Source organism: Opisthocomus hoazin, chromosome 5 (genome assembly GCF_030867145.1).
Source record: "Opisthocomus hoazin isolate bOpiHoa1 chromosome 5, bOpiHoa1.hap1, whole genome shotgun sequence".
NCBI lineage: Eukaryota > Metazoa > Chordata > Aves > Opisthocomiformes > Opisthocomidae > Opisthocomus > Opisthocomus hoazin.
This window is the reverse complement of record NC_134418.1, coordinates 67,851,467-67,870,181: the sequence shown is the minus strand read 5'-3', so window position 1 is coordinate 67,870,181 and position 18,715 is coordinate 67,851,467. Positions and strand designations below refer to the sequence as shown.

General features: G+C 37.2%; 1 protein-coding gene across 6 annotated transcripts in view; it reads right to left on the bottom strand.

The window, feature by feature from the left end:
* GRIA2 (glutamate ionotropic receptor AMPA type subunit 2) overlaps window positions 1-18,715 on the bottom strand; it is an 87,592-nt gene that overhangs the window by 4,047 nt on the left and 64,830 nt on the right. For all 6 annotated transcript variants that reach the window (XM_075421622.1, XM_075421623.1, XM_075421624.1 and 3 more), the window contains exons 10-13: window positions 17,800-18,006; window positions 16,926-17,296; window positions 12,360-12,558; window positions 1-114 (exon numbers count right to left, since the gene is read on the bottom strand). The exon at window positions 1-114 is cut by the window's left edge and continues 134 nt beyond it. In XM_075421622.1, coding sequence (XP_075277737.1) covers window positions 1-114; window positions 12,360-12,558; window positions 16,926-17,296; window positions 17,800-18,006 — 891 coding nt within the window. The remainder of the gene's footprint in view (window positions 115-12,359; window positions 12,559-16,925; window positions 17,297-17,799; window positions 18,007-18,715) is intronic.

Sequence of the window (18,715 nt, the reverse complement as noted above, 5' to 3'; positions counted from 1 at the left end):
TCCTTTGGACTTCCGTACTCGAGCTACCCCTTCTGCTGTAGTCCTCACAAACACAGATGGTTCTGCACTTTTCATATAGGTCCACATTTTATCAAACACTGCAATTTTAGATCTCTGTGGAGACAATATGAAGCCTAATTAACTAATCTTTATGTAGACAGCAAAAGCACACCTGGGAAAATACGATTATGTCACTTTTAGGCAAGTTTATTATCCAATGTTGAAAGACAGCAGCACCAACATTCTCTTTTTCTATTAATATTATGCTGTCGTTGCTTATAAGGTTTTCTATATGTTACATTTGTTAAAGATTTGAAGCAAACAGTGCTACTTCCACTTTATAAGAGGTGTGCCAGATTAAAAGATAAGATCTAGATTCACAATTCAGCAAAATATTCATCTGAAATTCCCACTCAAACAAGATGATCTTTTGTGCAGCTCTCTGCAGCTGTGCATTACGCAAATGAGAGGTGAGCTGAAATGTCTCACAGGCACTAGAAAACTTCAGATTGCTCCACAGAGGAAACTAACATTGCTGTGAAACCCGAAGGGAATGTTAACAGTGAGGCACCTGTTTCAACGTTTTTCTTACTTGTAATATTCCACCTGCCTCACCAACTCAACTCAACTCAACTCAGCAGGGCACGGTTTTCTTTCAGAAAGATTATTACCTGAAGTATATTTCTTTTGTGTTAACCAAATGGTAGTTATAACTATAATTGGCAGTTTTAACTACCAAGTGATTGTTATTTTTTTAACCTGGAAAAAATAGAGGAAAACAAAGTTTGCCACCTAGATGTCACCAAAAAGGAAGCAGTGTCATCAGAGAAACAGCAGGCAGAATAGGACATATGACAAGTCAGAGTCAGTAACAATCAGTAGTCGGAGAGTACATGAAGCTGGATTTCTCATCTTGTCACATAGTATACAATTCTAATGAAGAAAGCACAGGTCTGTATCATCTCTCCCTATGTAAGCTGATCAAAACATCTGCAGAAATACCAGAGCAGCTGACAACCAACCTAAATGAATTTCTTAGACAACTTAAATCATTATATGAGGTAGACAATAAACTACTGCCATCTTTAACACCATGTTGCATATAACAGCTATTATTATTACATTTGTACTTTGCCACAGAAAACCAAGACCATACTTCTTCGCATGATATTACTATTATATGTGCAAGTATACCAACTCTGTACTATGATAAAATTAGAAGCACTTCTCTACTAGAGACATCTTATAACATACACTTCAGAACTGCAATTCTGCTATAAAATCTATATCCATACCGCTTTAAAAACAAATTAATCGAGTATAAAAGCATCAGCAATGCCCTCACTATCTCCCAAGACTTCACTGTTCCTGTAGTACAGCATTATCATTTTCTCAGACTTACTCTTAGTTTTCTGTCCAAAAATGTAGTCTATGGAGAATCTGGGGCTCAGATTTCTCCATGGTCTCTGTATGTCCGCTAGTACTAAAAGTTCTGGCAGTATCAAGAACCACTGAAAGTTTTCTAACGTCTAACTATTCCAACTATTACCAGCATCTACATGTACACTGGCTCAGCTGGCTTTTTGAAAGTTCCCTTGCATATCCGTTGTTTTATATTCTGCTTGGTCAATCTACAGATACTTAGTACACTCGTTAATGTCAGAAGAGTTGGATGTGCTCAGCATGACCAGAAAAACTGACAAAAATAACTGTGTGCTGAAGGCACAGTGGGTTTCTCAGATTCTTGCAACATCTGCCATACTGTGTATGCACTGTTCTGGTTTCATCAAAGAAGATCCTAAAAAATATGATCCTAAAAACTAGGGGAATCCTAAAAACCAGTACATTGCACCATCTTTGAAAAGACAGTTCACAAACTAAACTATCCCTATGTACTGTAAGCTATCCGTAAAAAAACAATATTGCATTTTTCTCTGCCTACCATTTACCCCACACATAGACAGATACTGGTAAGTGCCTCTAACAGATAGCAAATTGCATTCCACGCCTGAAAGAGACTCCTACCTGCAGATCCAAGTCAGTCAGGCCACTTCACGTCTGAGAGACTCCGTCAGCTTCACCAGAGTATATAGAGGAAATCTAAATCCTAAGTGCATAGCTTTCTACCATCTGTTCCCCGAGTCCTGCTGCCGTTGCTGACTTCCCTGGAAGCAGAGCTACCAGTGTCTAGCTCTGCAGGGTGCTCGATCTCCTTCTTCCTTAGCCCACTCAGGCTTGGACCCAACAGCCCCCAGCGGCATATGAAAAAGCTCAGTCTTCCCTAAATTTTCATTCTCTAAACTTACTCCCTAATTAAATGCAGACGCTCTGTCATATTACTACTATAGGTCAACATTTATTCAGCAGCATACACCCAACTTGCTGCATGGGGTTTACCACTACAAACTACACAAGGGACATCAAGTTTCCGATAGTGTCATAAAAATGATTACAGTGATACTTCATGAATTGCCATAGGTTTGCTTTATAGAGGGGGAAACTTCAAGCTGGTTTAGAGTGGCCTTACATGGCTCAGTTCAACCCAAAGCAGACAACATATATCCGGGTGCCCGTCACCACAACTTTCATTAGAAGGCATCTGCATCCCATGTTGTAGAAGAGCTTATGCTGACACTTAAAACACTATTTTCTTCTTGTACAAACATTCATACACTAAATAAATAAGCATTCTTTATTCCAGTTAGGTAACTGTCATGAACAGGTTCATAAAGTGACTTCTCTGTCTTTTTTTACTCCACTGTTTCCTGGTTTATTAAAACGACCTTTTATGGATTTTGACACATAGAAAGTAACGGAGGTCTAGCAAAGTCTGTTCTGTTTTGCCATTCAACCTCAAAAAAATGCAGCTCTTCACTTCCCTGTGTCACTTGACAGAAATCTGATCTCAACAGGTAAGTGGGCAGGATGAGGGAAGTCCCATGACAGACTGAGGGGCTGGTGCTGGATGGCTGAATGGGAAAAGGCGCGAGGAACAGATATCCCAAATGGCCAAGTGTTAAGAAGAAACCTCCCACTAGATGGCTCACAGGGTCCTTGCTGTATAAATGAAGGTAGAAATACCTGACCCAGCAACCACGGAAATAAAAATCTGTCACGAAAAACATCACCAGAACACAACGCTCAGAATCTACCATGACCACAAAGTCCTCGGCAGCCAAGAACACTGAAAGACATCACGCTGGAATTCACACAGCAATCTTGATCCCTGCCCAGTCTTGCACCTTGTCTAGACTCACAGAATATGAGAGCAACGAGCCACTACCTAGGGGATACCTGTGACTTCTAAGGTTTTTGTTTATGCTTCTTCTCAATGTATTCAGTAACATATTCTGTTTTCAGAACTGTGTCATTACATTTCCTTCATTATTTTGTTTTCAGAATGTGTTTTTTATTTGAAAGCTAGAGCTAAGGGATGCAGAACAGGGCAGTGTTGAGAGACCTTCATGTAGCATTCTGTGCGCGCACACACACTCACTTATAAGGCCAACACTATCTGATAGTTAAAAAAAGCATGTACTCTTATCCTAATTCAAACACATTGGGGAGGGAGGGGGAAACACACTACATTGTTATTTAAATTTGGCCAGTGCTACAGTTGACCATATATTTTACTCCAATGGAAACGATCTTCTTCATCTCCTTAAACTGCACTTGGAAAAGCATGCAGTCATCAGCAACAGCGGACTAAACCATGAGGAAACAGAATTCTTGCAGGATGCAAGATGCAGGAGGCCCTGTGTACAAGTTGGGCTTTCACATCTCTTTCTCATATACTCCTTCTTTAGTGGAACAAAAACCATAAAAGGACAGCACTGCTCAATAAAAACCACAACTTTCTATCATGCAATCCAAACAACGGAACCATTGTAGATTGCTGTATTATGTGACTACAAGAATGCAAGAATATGGAAATAATCTGCACTGCTCTTAACTACTGTGGCTGACTGCTATTACACGGTGACACTCCAGTGTACATATGAAATGCTAAAAGCTAATCATAACTTTGGTATTACAATCAACACCAATGTGACAGTACAAGACCTTAATATTCACAATGAGCTCTTTTCCTTCTGTTGTTTACCACTCCTATGAAAATACAATAACTGATCCAAAAACACTCTGGAAACTAACACTTTTTTTTTTAATAAGTCACCACTGGGCATTATGACTATGAAAATTATTATTATTACGAAGTACGCATCCTATTTAAATGTAAAATACTGCCTTCATTAAGAAACTCATTAGGAAATTAAATTATGCAAAGCGTTATCAAATTAACTGTATTTTGTGGGTCATCAGGTATCTTTTCCATTTTGTCATTCAAAGACCTATTATTCTTAAAATGGTGGTGCTGTAATTAGTATGCCATTGACAGAAATAGCTCATCAGACTACTAACATTCTACTAGACAACGATCTTGTACTGGGGGAGCAGAACTTTAATTCTCATATATGGTTTGTGTAACCATTTTCTTGACCTTCCATACTGAATAAAAGGACAGGAACTGGTATTGTCACCAGTAACTAGAAAGTGTAACAACAAATGAATCTTGCCAATTTACACAGTACATCAATTATTGATACATCCAAAAAACAAAGGACAAAAACAGTTTTTCAGCCTCTCTAATTAGCTCAATACTACATGCTTTAAAATACCTAACCTTGTTCATAGTGGGTCAATATTTAAGGTGAATGAAAGTTCAAACAGATGGAAGATCTAGATTTTGTAATATATTAACAATTTTATTCAGTACTGGTAAAAATTAGCTACATGTTCTTAAGAAGCAGTTTTATGGCGTTCTGGATTTCTTAACTTAGTTCAGCTACTTAATATATTTGGTCTTATTAATAAAAACTGTAAAACATTCTACCTCAAGAACTTATTCCTCAAAAACCTACTTAAAATAATTTTCTCCAAGAATGTGCAAGACAAGGACCTTATGTTGTCATCATATTCTTCATGTGATTTAAAGAGTTAAATGTTCAAGAAGGTTTGTCTTACAAACGGATGTTAGTGCTAGTTTCAAAACTATTGTTGTTAAATACATGCTAAAATGACCCCTCTTCTGAGACTTATTTCATAACAGAACTGAAATTCCTCCCCATCATTCAGCACATTCATAAAATCAAAGCAGACCATTTCAATCTCATTTCATGAAAAACTCAGACAAATGTCACATAAACTAATTTCCATCATTATGACCTAAATCCATGTGTTCTTTTTGAAGTACCGGTCACAACAAAAATCCGCTGTCCACTCCTAGAACTCACTTGACTGCAACAATCCTACTGACAGAGGGACAGCTGTACTGCAGTCATGTTGCAGTATCTACTACTACAGCTTTGCTACATCACTGTAATACAAATGTAGATTTCTAACTAGGATCTTGATTTGATCAGGGGAAACCCGATAACATAAAGGAAACAGTAGGTCGTATAAACTAAACTGAAAAAAAAAATCCGCAAACAGCAGCAGATTTTCAAGCCTTACCAGTAAAAAAAGAATGGGAGAATGGAAAGTCTATCTGTTGTGCAGGAGGAAGAAATGCATAGAACACAGACAATCTACACATAGGACCATAGTCTAAATGTATACTTCAGCTTTGTTTTGGATGAGATTAATGTAAAGGAAGAGTAAGTAATAGGAATGAGGGTACAGACACAGAAATGATCAAAAAAAGATTGATGCAAACCAGAAAGAACTTGCAGCACTTTCTCATGCAATCACAGATCTGTAGCGAACTGCAGGTGCCATTCCCAGAGTCTAGAACCATAGACAGAGTGCCTGAACTTAACAAGAACGAAAAAGCACTCAAAGTGACTACCGCTCTTTTGGTCTGAAGTACTGCACGGCATGCACAGCTTCAGATGACATTTCAGAGTGAAAACATTTCAAGACATAAATGACTAGGATTTGTAGGAAAGGAAACTGGAATATCAAAACACATCAAAACAGACAATGGGAAATTGTTTAATTGTTATATACGAGAAGAGGAAAATTCTGAGCACTAGAATGATAGAAATGAACCAAAACTTTCCAGTTCAAAAGCATGGTCCAATACTTTGGGACCAATAAGAAAATCTGTAATAAAACTGAAGATCTTCGGTTGATAAAACCAGAAGAAATGAAATGCAAATCTGTTACTATGATCAAAATGACTACCAGAAAAGTGTGATACAATTAGGAGAAAGTTATTTCCAGAAAAGACTGAGACATATTAATGCCTTTGTATAAACCACTGCCGAGATCTCCAATGGCATACAATAAACACCTCTATTCATCCACATTCAGGAACAATTGATTCACACTATGACACACAAACAGAGAAGGGCTATGAGATGACCAGGGACAAAGATGCCTCACTTGGAAATCGAGAATAGTTTTGTTGATAAAGATGAAAGCTCAGGAAAAAAACACACACTTGCTCTGTATTAATGCATCAGGAAAACAAACACCAAGAAGAAAAAATTCTACATAATAATGATTAACATACTGTAACAATTGAGGACAAAACAGTTATAAATACATTTAGGCTCAAAAATAAAACAATGTTTGTAGCCATAACAAGTGCGGTTTTCTGGAATGATCTGCCCCCAGCAGCAGTGCAAATAGAACTTCTACTCATTTGTAATTCTTTTAGAGTGTATCAATTTATAAAATAAATCACACAACACCGGAGAATCTTCAAACCATACTGCTGCAAACTCATTTTTGCCCAGCACAAAATTACCTACTACACAGCATACTTTGATTAGAACACCTAAGAAAATTTGATAAAAACTTGAAAGAGAAGACCAGGGAACAGTATGCTTCTTTTATCAGACACAATTTTTCCTTACTAACAAAGAAGGAAAATTGTATTAGAAAGGAAAACATTTTATTTCTAATAAATAGTATGCAATTACTAACTTGAAATTAAGCTTTCTGAGTAACATATACAACCAGGTTTCTGAAGCACCACAGTATTTTGGTCACTAGGCTTACTCAGCTGTCTGCAAAAGACATTTGGATTTTGGGTAATGTGGAGAGAGAAAAAAATGAAACCTAGAAAATAAGAAAAGAGAGATGCTTTGAGGAAGAAAAGGAAGTACTGACTACTGCATTCTTTCTTTGAAAATGACTTTCACAATGGTCTAAATCAATTCTTTTGTGTGTTGCCCAGATGCAAGGACCTCAAAACCCAAGAAAACAACTGAAAATTAATCACCTGAACCCTCTGGACCACAAATACAGCCGTATCTTCACCAATATGCTACTAGATGCGAAGGGCAGTCCTTCCATTATCTCAGTGCTCACATCTACTGCTGCTCACTATTTCAGCTACATACATTTTTTTCTGTCGAAGCGAAAAAGCCAAACTATACTCTCTAACAGTATCCTTCACAGATTCATGAAATGCCAGTCCTGTAGCCCCTGCCTCTTAAGGTACTTAGGCGAGTCCACGGTAAAAGTTACAGAAGATTTCTAAACTGAGTCTTTTGTCTCCTTTGCCTCTAAAAGGCTTCTGAGAAGCTAGTAAAAATTTAACTCTGGAAATATATTTTCTATCATTTTTCTATATCTCAAAACTTCAGAAATTGAGGCTGAGCTACGATTAATATTTTTTTACCCCAATTCCATTAAAAAAAAATAAATCAGTGTTTATTCTTTTCTCACTGGCTTTAGAGATTGCCTGTTGTTTTTTTTTAAGAGCTTGAGTATCTTCATGAGCATAAAGACAGACTGAGGTTCACAGACTGCTGTGTGCTTTCCCTGTTTTTGCATAACCTCTTGTAATACAATCATCAATTTAAACACCTTTATAAGTTTAAAAAAATATTTCAAAATACTCATAAATCTAGAGGCACTGGACCGTGTTGAAGATCCTCAAAAAAGACAATACTACTAATCTTCAGGCCAAATTTTCTCCGCCTCCCAACAGACAACACTTTTGCAGGAGAAATGATTCAAGTGGTCTTGTCAGCTCTTCTTACATTTGTTGCTAGCTTTTCACTACAGAAGAGGAATTCTTTATCAGACAGCAAGGATTATCACCCTTCTGGCATTTTTCCCACGCCAAACTCTTCATTCTGGAACTCGTGCCTCTTAAGCAAGAACAAGCAACTCTTGCATAGTCTTTTCAGTGAAAGCTAGAATGAAGTGAGAGCTAGAATGAAACAGATTGGTCTGTCCATATCATGCTGCTGGTTCAAAACCAGGTACATAAAAAAGTATTTCAAATAAAAACTAATGCAGACAGAGAGAATGTAAACTAGTCTAATTATCACTCTGCACGTCATTTTTTCTTTTGGAGATGCCTTCTTACCTTACACATGGTACTAGTCACAATTCATCTTTTGAAGTGGAAAAACAGGTAGCATGATTGATTTCATTTGTCTATCAGGTTTGTACATATTTTTGATGAACAGAGCTAGGCATACAGCAAAAACATGATTGAATTTTCAAAGTAATTAGCTTTTGTTCTCTTTGGACCACTTTGATGTTAATTTTCAGCATGCCTTCAAGCAGGTGGAAGGCACAGAAACGTGCCAGTGAATGTTAAGTCTGCATACTTACACAGTTGTACTTTGTTTCTTCCAGTGCTGTAGTCCATGAAAGCAAGCAAGGCAACCTCAGGAGTTAACACATTCAGACAATGCTTCAGAATTAATTTCTGCAGTGTTAGGTTACCAGTAGTGTGCCCTCTTGGGTTAATGACTTTTTTTTTTTTTTCCCTTCAAAGTTCATCTATGTGTCTTGGCTAATGCATACATCAACGGCATTTACAGCAGCTGCTGAGAAACCACTGCAGGTAAAAATACTGTGTGACTGTGGATAGCGTCAATAGTACGTACCAGAGTGATCAAATTCCACTGCCTCACCATTTACCACTCCATCAAGCAAGCAGTATCTGTGATTTGACAATTACAGAGATGATGCGCCTGCACAGGATCAACTGAAGAGACTCTTGGATCTTCCAAGCTGTGCTTGCAGTCCTATTCACATTCTCACCACTACAATCCACTACCCATCTGAGAAGAACAATGCACTCCTGGAAAACCATAGCCACACACATTTTCTTCAATGTTTTGCCCATTACTTTAGGTTGCAAACCCAAGAGAAAACGCAACAGCAACGCACTGTATATCTTTGTTTAGGCTTTCAGTTGCATTAAGAACTCTAAAAGCCCTAAGACAGAGGTGCTAATAAGTATCAGAAGTGGTAAGTGTCTCAACTCACTGGAATCTCTCAAGATTTGGATGGTACTTGAAGTTCTGCCAGTAGCAACTTTGAGATCTCCTGAAGGAAACTACTACACATTGTGGTATTTGCAAATATACAATGGAAGGACCTGACGGATCTTCCACTGAAGAAAAAATGTCTATCTATGACATTATTACTAAGAAGTAATAGTTTCCTCCTGATGTTTACTGCTCACCAAAGCTCTGTCATTATCTGTTTTTTTTTTTTCTTTTCAAATGAATTTAACAGTATTCGTTTCTGCACTGATATTTTCTACGCAGGATGCACCAAGCTTCTGCTTCTCATCTTAAGGCAGCACTAGGAACACTAGAGTACAATGCCTTTTCATCCCTTTTTCTCAGCTATGGTTTCTTGACTCAGTGCCAACTGATGCTCTACTCACTGTTGGCTAGAGTATCTCCTGCTAGTCTGTAATACCTTTACAGCTAGGGACCGTGTACTGAAAATAGGGTAAAGTGCAAAGGCAATACATCTTTTGCCATGAGCGCCAAGGCTGTTATCTCCAAGTCAAATGATATGGACTAGCTTGTACGTCTACTCCTATACTGACTGCAGGGTGTGTGGTGAACCAGTACCTCTCATCCACCTGGGTTTTTCTAACCCATATCTGAATTTCTCTGTTCACCATGGTAGCCACTGGAGCCAGTCACAGCCACTGAAGACATGAACTAGTGTGTACCTACCGTAGGTGGCTGAAACACCAGAATCCTAAAACAAAATGGAGAGCAAGCTAATGTGACATTCCTGACATACCCAAGCTAATGTAACATCGCAACAAGTTCATGTCATTTAAGCAGTCACAGAAGCTGGACAAAGACTTGAACCCACCTCTTTCAATTAACATTGCATACATATATTCTGCTATTCAGGACCGGATATTTCAGCTAACTTTCATCACCTAGCTTACTACTGAGAATTCCTTTTTGGAAAATACTGAGAAACATCTCTTTTACACTTGTGTAAAGTATTTTCAGAAAACATGCTTTAGTAGCAAAGAAAATTCAGTTTACTGTTCTCATCTCCAGTATATAACAATCCCTATTTTTGTGCTGTTCCAGGAATCAAGGTTCTACTAGTGAAGATTTAGGTCCGGTATACATTCCATCAATAGAAAACAAACCTGCAAATAATGCCACTTCTTGAAGAGAAAACAGACTGTGAAAAAAACCCCAAATGCTTAATTCATGACAGTGACAGAGAAAAAGCCAGTCCATTTTAGCTTGTTGCCAGAAAAATACTGAAGCTGTTTCCAGCTGTTCAAATAATTTCAGTCCTAATTTCAGGTCATACAAAAATCACGTATCCACTCCAATCCAGTCACCATACAGAAATACACTGGGTGGAATTTTAGGCAACTTAGAGGCTGCTTTCACATTGCCTGCAGCAGAGAGAGTTTCATTCTTGAAACTTGAGTTTCAGGTCTCCTAGAAAGAAATTCTGACAGCTGTTATTTCCTGAGAAATAACTTGGCAAGTTAAAGTGATTTTTAGCAAATGGTAGATAGAGCCGTCACGCGAAGAAGTTGCATTACACATAATGCACCAACTTCTTTGTGACAGAAATTGCTGAGAAGAAATTCCCAGAGATCATTATATCCTTGTCTGTGCAGAGCCAAAGCTAACTTAAAAAAAGGTGAAGAATATGCCCGCACAAACCTTCCACCTGATTTTCACAAAAATAAGTTATTAACGCTCAGGTATCACCAGAAACACTAGTTGTGTAAAAGTGTATTTGGAAACACGTATATATGTGCTAGGAGCAAAAAAACTATATACCAATTCATGCACCTACCAATGTTTTTGTGTTAAAAGAAATCCTAAATATCTCTAAAGAGAAACTGTTCTAAAGAACTGACCTACTGTTAGTTCACATTCAATCCTCAGTACAATCAAGATGTACAGGGTTTATGCTCACAAACCAGAAATACGTGCTTGTATCCTTCTAAACGCTTCCAAACACTCAGCACAAACTCAATCTCATTTCTGCTAGCTTACACATCTGATGTTAGTTTTGGTTTAGCCAATAGGAATGCAATCAGCAGCAGGTCTTATTACTGGACCTATCATCGAAATCAGAAAATGATGCTTTTCTACAGATGAAACAATTATGGTTCCTATTTAGCACGTTACCAGTTAAGTATGCATTACAGGATCCAGTGAAAACCATAATCTAGCAGTTACTGCTCTAACTATACAGTACATGAAAAATATTTGAGAGAACTTGTTTCATTTCACTTTCATGGCAAATGTAGTATTTATAACTATTTTAATATACATTTTATTTAAACCTGACACTATCATTATGCATTGAACATGATGAAAACAACAGTTTTTTCGTATTTGTAGCACTTCAGATCCACTTCTATCTTACATGGAGACACACAGAGCACACAGACAAGGCAAAACAGTCACGGTGGTTTTTGCAGCAGCCTTAGTGTCTCACTCGTTTGCTGGATGGATTTCACCATGCTAGCTGGTGTCTCAAGGGCAGTCTGAGACTCACACATTGGAAATCTCATGGATTTTTAAAACTGAAATACACAGCGGTAGAAGGTGAGGACTGACACGCTTCCAAGACATTACTGTAATGCAAATACAAATAGTAACTGTTTTCAAAAGCAGGCATGGATTTACTACAGCAGCCAACAGGGTTGTATCCCATTCCCCACTTGCAAACTCGAAAAATCATGTGAAATGTTTATTAAAACATGACTGTGCACCTTCCCATGTCCCTATTCACTACTTGACTGCCTAAAATAAATAGCCTTGTGTATAATTGTTAGCTCCTTATAGCTTAGATCAACAACATCAACTCCCTTTTCTGAACATATCTTGTAGTTACTGTACAGAGGAGTATTTTTCAGGTAATTCCTTGCAGCCACTTTTGCTTTGCATATTTATAACACGACCCTTATATTTATATATAGATATAAAAATGTAAGGATAATCAATAAATAAAAACATTTATACTTGTGAGTTAGGCTGCACATATCATATCTTTACAGCAACCATTTAATAAAGCCTAGGGAAAACACATTTACATGAGTGAAGAACTGTTTAAAACAAACCAGAAATCTAAAAAGTAGAAATTCTTACCCTAAAAAACTCTTTAGTGGAGCCAGAATCTAATGTCCCATAAGCAATTTCTGTTTGCTTGGAAAGATCCTCTGCACTTTCAATGGGAGACACCATCCTCTCAACCGTCAGGAAGGCAGCTAAGTTAGCCGTGTAGGATGAGATTATGATGAGGGTAAAGAACCACCACACACCTCCAACAATGCGCCCAGACAGGGATCTAGTAACAAGTATGACATGGATTTGTAAAGTGAAATGAAAGTCCTAAAAAGGAACACATGTTATCAGTTTTCTGAAAATGATGCATTATACTATAGGGAAGCATTTCAGGCTATCTCACAGTGCAGCTCTGCATACTAATCAGATGGGAAATCAAGGCGTACTCCGCTACATCTCCTGGACTTCGCTGAAATCACGACTCCAGAGTTTACTTTAGGGAGAATTCAGTGATCTAGTTCTTCAACGTTCTGAACACCCTGAAAGGAAACTGCTCCCATCATAATGTGCTGTATTTAACACATAAGCGTGTTGTTCCCTCTGCAGTGAATCTGTGTGATACTACGGAGAGGGAATCAAAGGAACTCAGTGAAACCGTGCTTTCAAACAAACCAGTATGCACTTAAAAATGAAGTGCTTTTAGGTTGCTTATTTTCCCAAGACATTCAGACAAAGACTGACTTCCACGAAACACTGGCTTACGCTGCTGTGGACATTCTATACTGAGAAATGAACAGCATTATTTGCAATAAAAACTGGCCCAGGGAATATCCATAAACTAAAAAGTGCACACAACTTTTCAAAGATACAAGCATTTAACAAACTGAGGACTGGACATGAAACAATCAGTGATAACACAGAAGAATGGTGAAGAAAGTATATTTTTAAATAATAATAATCTGATGTTTTTAACGGCAGCCGGTGGGCTCTTATGGATCTTTGTTTTGCATCTCCTGCTCAAGAAGAGAGAAGAAAAGAGAACTCAAGAAAATATTTAGAACAGCATAGAGCACACAACTAGATAAATTCAATGATTTTCAATACTAGAAAACAGAAGAGAATTATTGATATTGCCATTACTGTCACACTTGACTTTTTTTTAAAAATGATCCTCTACATTTCAAAATTACTTACTACTTTGCTTCCAAACAAGACATTATAGGAAGGAGTACCTAATGTTTGGAGATGTGATTAATTATTTGGCAGAAAAGTGCATGTAGCTGAAAGTCTAGTACTAAGTCATTGCAGTAGCTTAGGTATGTCTTGATGTGTCTCCTTTATCTATAAGTAAACAAATTAGAAATCACTTACCCATCTTACTGCATTGTGAATGAGATTTCAAACTAATTCTGACAAAATATTTATATAGATAGATTTAACTATATATATATATATATATACACAAACACATTAAAACATGATAGTTATGTAAAGCTGACTTACTAAACTGGGAACAAAAATAAACAGAACCAATTTAGGATCAATTACTTTTACTAACTGCTGCTGTAAAAAAAATTCTGTGATAATTCAGACATGAAAAGACTTATTCCATAACCGACTCGCTACTTCACTCTACTACATGAAAATCAAGTAAGATAAGGTCCAGAATATGTTTAAAAAGGACCATAGAAAAGAAATTATTTCATGTTCCTTCTAAACTGAGATGTACTCTGCAAACGTGCTTTCTGCTGCCTTTGAAAAAATACTTATGCTTATTTTGATATGGAGGTAATCTGAGTACAAAATAATTCTACAATTAAAAAATTGAATTACATGATAAATATTTATTTCCAAGGTAAAATCTCTGACAATGTGTATTTACTAACTGCTGTTTGTATGGCACTTTATATTGTATTGATGACATCCGCTATAAATGATAAAAATCTTTAAAAGCCCATGATTTGTCAGCAAAGATGCTACTGTTTTTGTAAAGAAAAAGAATAAGCTCAACGTTAATCAAGACATTATGCTCCCACATGATTTTATAAGTAAAATTTTTTTGAGTGTCATTTGGATTCAATATTTTCCCATAAGGTCTGTCCCAGTTAAATAGTTTCTTTTTTAATGTACATTTTGAAAAGTTTCTAAAGATTTATAATTATATGCTAGTATGAACTCACAATTGTACAGGCACCTCATTCATCAGATCATTAAATATTCAAATAACAATTTCTGTGCACAATTACCCAAATTTGTGCACCACACTTTATACTTACAAAGGTATTATACGGCAGTACTGAGAGCACACTCACTTCTCAAAAAAGATGAGGAAGCCTTTGCTAAGTTATCATTATCATATCATTATTCTATTCTATTGTTCTGTGCTAGATAGCAACATGAGGATTGCTACTGCAGACCATTTTCCAGGTGGTCCAGTCTTACTCAGCACCACCTTCTATTTCACAGTCAAGAAGCCCTAGTTACTTGTCTACTCTACAATCCTTACAGTGGCTGTCACTTTTATTAGACTAATGATAGTAGCAATAGTGCAAAATGTAACTTCACAATGACATTTTTGTTAATGTCTGAAGAGATTCCTTTTCATATCTGATCTAATTAAGTTGCAGGGAGTTCAAATTCCATAGTGATGGTTTTGGTGCAAGAAAAGAAAAATAACTGAGGTGTTTTCAGCCCTTTTCTATTTTTATAATAAACAGTAAATAAACAAACTAACAAGTTCCCTCAAAAACACGTTTGTAATGAAATAAAGTGCTGTTAAACACCTCGCTGAAACTAAATCTTGAACGTCCACAATGATTAGTCTCACACACCTTTTATGATGACCATTTACTATCATTATTCTTATATCACCCTTCAGAAGTTATCAAATCGTGCACAACTGTCATGCTTCAATAGCCAGCAAAAAAATAATAAAACAAAAGATCATTATTCTACCATGGCCTTGATTCAATAAAAATAATTTTGTATCTAATAGAGGACTTTGCAGACAACTAAAGCTGTGAAGTGTGTAATCAATACAAACACCCCAAAGGACTGAAATTACCACAGCTTCTCACGACCTGAAATGATTGGCTCCCTCTTCACTGTCTTATTTCTTGTATCCAGTTTTTATGGTGTTCTATACCAAATCTATCGTATCTTTCATCGCAAAGGCTGGCATATCTCACTGTGATATGCTAGCCTTTACACAGAATTGCAGAAGTTTTCACACAATAAATGTTCTTCTATTTCTGCAGTAGAACAACTTGAAAACCTACTGTTGCCTTTTGGGATGCATGACTTATATCTAAGAAATGCTCCCTTGGTGTGATTTATTTTGCACACTAGCCACTAGTCTCACTGGAAATTGACCTGTTCCCATCTTACTTTAGGGTGTTTAGAAGAAAGTTAAATTGCTTAGTACAATTAGGTAAGCCTTCTGATTTGATTTTTTTAAACCCAGTTGCCCTATTTCACTTGCTACTATAGTTCCTTCAAGCAGCAAGTAGTTATTTACCTATCTACTTACTACTTTGCCAAATCAAGGCTAGAACCACTTGTGCACAGGGAAATAGAATATTTAATGAGCTGCAAAGGAATTAACTCAAGTCCTTTACAGATGTCCCTAATTAAGTAGGTGAAAATCCATGAGGAATTAAGCATTTTTAAACTGGACCTTCAAGTTCATTTTAGCAATTTCCTTTGTGACTTTTCTAAAACTAGGCCATGCAAAAACAGCAGTGTTTTGCAACTGTTAGAATCATAGAATGCTTTGGGTTCGAAAGGACCTTTAGAGGTCATCTACCCCAACCCCCCTGCAGTTAGCAAGGATGACTTCAACTAGACCAGGTTGCTCAGAGCCCCGTCCAACATGGCCTTGAATGTTTCCAGGGACGGGGCCTCCACTACCTCTCTGGGCAACCTGTTCCAGTGTTTCACAACCCTCATGGTATAAAATTTCTGAAATAGTCTGAATCTACCCTCCCTTAGTTTAAAGCCATTACTCCTTGTCCTATCGCAACAGGCCTTGCTAAAAAGATTTTCCCCATCTTTCCTATAGGTCTCCTTCAGGTATGAAAAGCTGCTATAAGATCTCCCTGGAGCCTTCTCTTTTCCTGAACAACCCCAACTCTTTCAGCCTTTCAGAGCCATCCCATTACTTTTATTTCAGTGCAAGGCTCTCCTGTAGAAAAACAGTGGGTTAATAACAGCGTGATGGTATATAGAGTGTTTTAGAGGGAAGAGCTGCCTGTGTAGCTCGTGACTAGTATGTTACCCTTTTTTCCCATTACAGTTGTTGTGAACTATATGCACCGTCAACTGTAAAATGGGAATATGCAGCAAAAACACGGTACCCCTCCAAGAAGGCATGGAATGACTTGAACCTTATGCATTTTACAGTCTCTGCATGGTGTATATAACTTCACTTGGCAAATGTATGATCGACGTTAAGACAGTATCGACCAAACACATCATGACCCTATGTCACATACCACTGCTTTAATTTCAAGGACTTTTGTGATTTTAGGGAGGAAAATAACATAACGATTAATTTCTTTCTGGGAGTGAAAATATATGCACCATGAACCTCCTCCGGCTGAGATGGCTGAGACCAAAAATGCACAAAGTTGAAATGGGCGAATAACCAACCTTGGCGAAATATCGCATCCTTGCTGCATAAAGGCACCCAGGGAAAACCAGAGACTATTAAATATCCCAAATTCATTAGTTGATTCATTAGTTTGCGTTTCTCTTCCATCTTCAAATTCCTCAGTGTGCCACTCGTATGGGCTAAATCTGCTGACCAGGAATAAAACTACACTGACCCCAATGTAGGCAAAAACAATGCACATCCAGATTTCATATGCTAATGGATCAAGAAATGAGAACACTCCTGGCTTGGACTTCTGAGGCTTCTTGATCATTATTGATATCCCCAGGCTCATAAAGGGCTTTGAGAAGTCAATCACCTCTTCTCTCACCAATGTTATAGTTAATGGAGCAATTGCAATATCAGCCTTCTGTAAAGGAAGAAAAAAGCAAATAATAGCTAATACAATGATCAGAGCAAAGAATGGTTTAGCTTCTATTGCATTTCACAAATAGAAAATAGTATAGCAGAGACACCAGCAACATTCGTTTCACCAAGAATGTCCTACAGAGAATTCCAGATATTTTTAGTTCAAACTCTTCTTACTGAAATACATCTAACTATACGGTGAGCATATTCCAAGCTTCCCTTTTTACACATGCCCTTTTAAAAATATACAACATTTAAAAATCTTAGTAAAGTACACTACTTTTCACCTGGTCAGAAGGATGAAATACATACTCACTTCCCCCCCACTTCATTGGCATTTAAAATCTAATTCCATGTTTTACTTGTAAAATTTTTCAAGCCTATATATGTTACTAATTCTTTATCAAAGGAATTAGATAAATTTCATCTACAGAGAAAACTAAACCAAATCCCTCTCCCTCCATCAGTCACCTTTAATGGCTTTATTATAAAAGATTTTCTTACCCCATACACAAGTTCTCCAACCATCCCATTCCAGATTTTCGTGTCTGCATCCCTTGCCCCATACTTGCCATCCCCAACAATTGTGAGCTTATATTTGAATCCACAGTGTTTAGCAATTTCTGTAGCTAAGTCCACACAATAGCCCTCATATCGATCATTTCCTTCAAGCATTTCATGATTTTTCTTCATCATGACGTATGGGGACTCCTGCACAGAAAGAACTTGTCTTAGCTACTTGGTAAAGAGACAGATGTATCAGTTGCACACTTCATAGATTACTATGTTTCCTTTTACATGTGGAAAAAAAAAGAGAGACAAGACAACATCAGAATCATACATACTATGTACATGTTAGCTGTTAATTATTCATGTGACATGTCCTTAACATATTTAAAAGCTGCATTCTCCACAGTCATACACAAATAACAATACTTACAGGTACAGTGATTCCCAGCAGTATGTTAATAATGACCATGAATGTTATCAGGAGTTACGCATTCAGAGAAGAAAGAGTAAGTTCCAAAATCACTTTCTTTCTCTCATACAGTTTGGATGGAAAAAGGCAAAGTTATTTAGTTGCTTTTGTTGTTGTCTTAGTACATGAAAATTGTTTCCTATTTCACAACTACATTCCTCCCTGAGAAAATGCTTCAGGCTCTCCAGGCTGTATCTTTATTGAATTACTACACAAACAACAGGTGAGATATCTATAACGATGCAGTAAAGTTCTATCATCAGCAAAACTGGTGATGAGACATAAGTCATATTAAAGCAATGCATCTTCTCTTTGCTCAGTTGTTACTGAACTTGCATCCAGTGAAATTCCCTCGCTAGCCTGTGACTTGTCCACACCGATAAAGCAGCTGTGTAACTATACAGAGAAATGCTGTTCTGTAACAGTATGCAACATTATTTT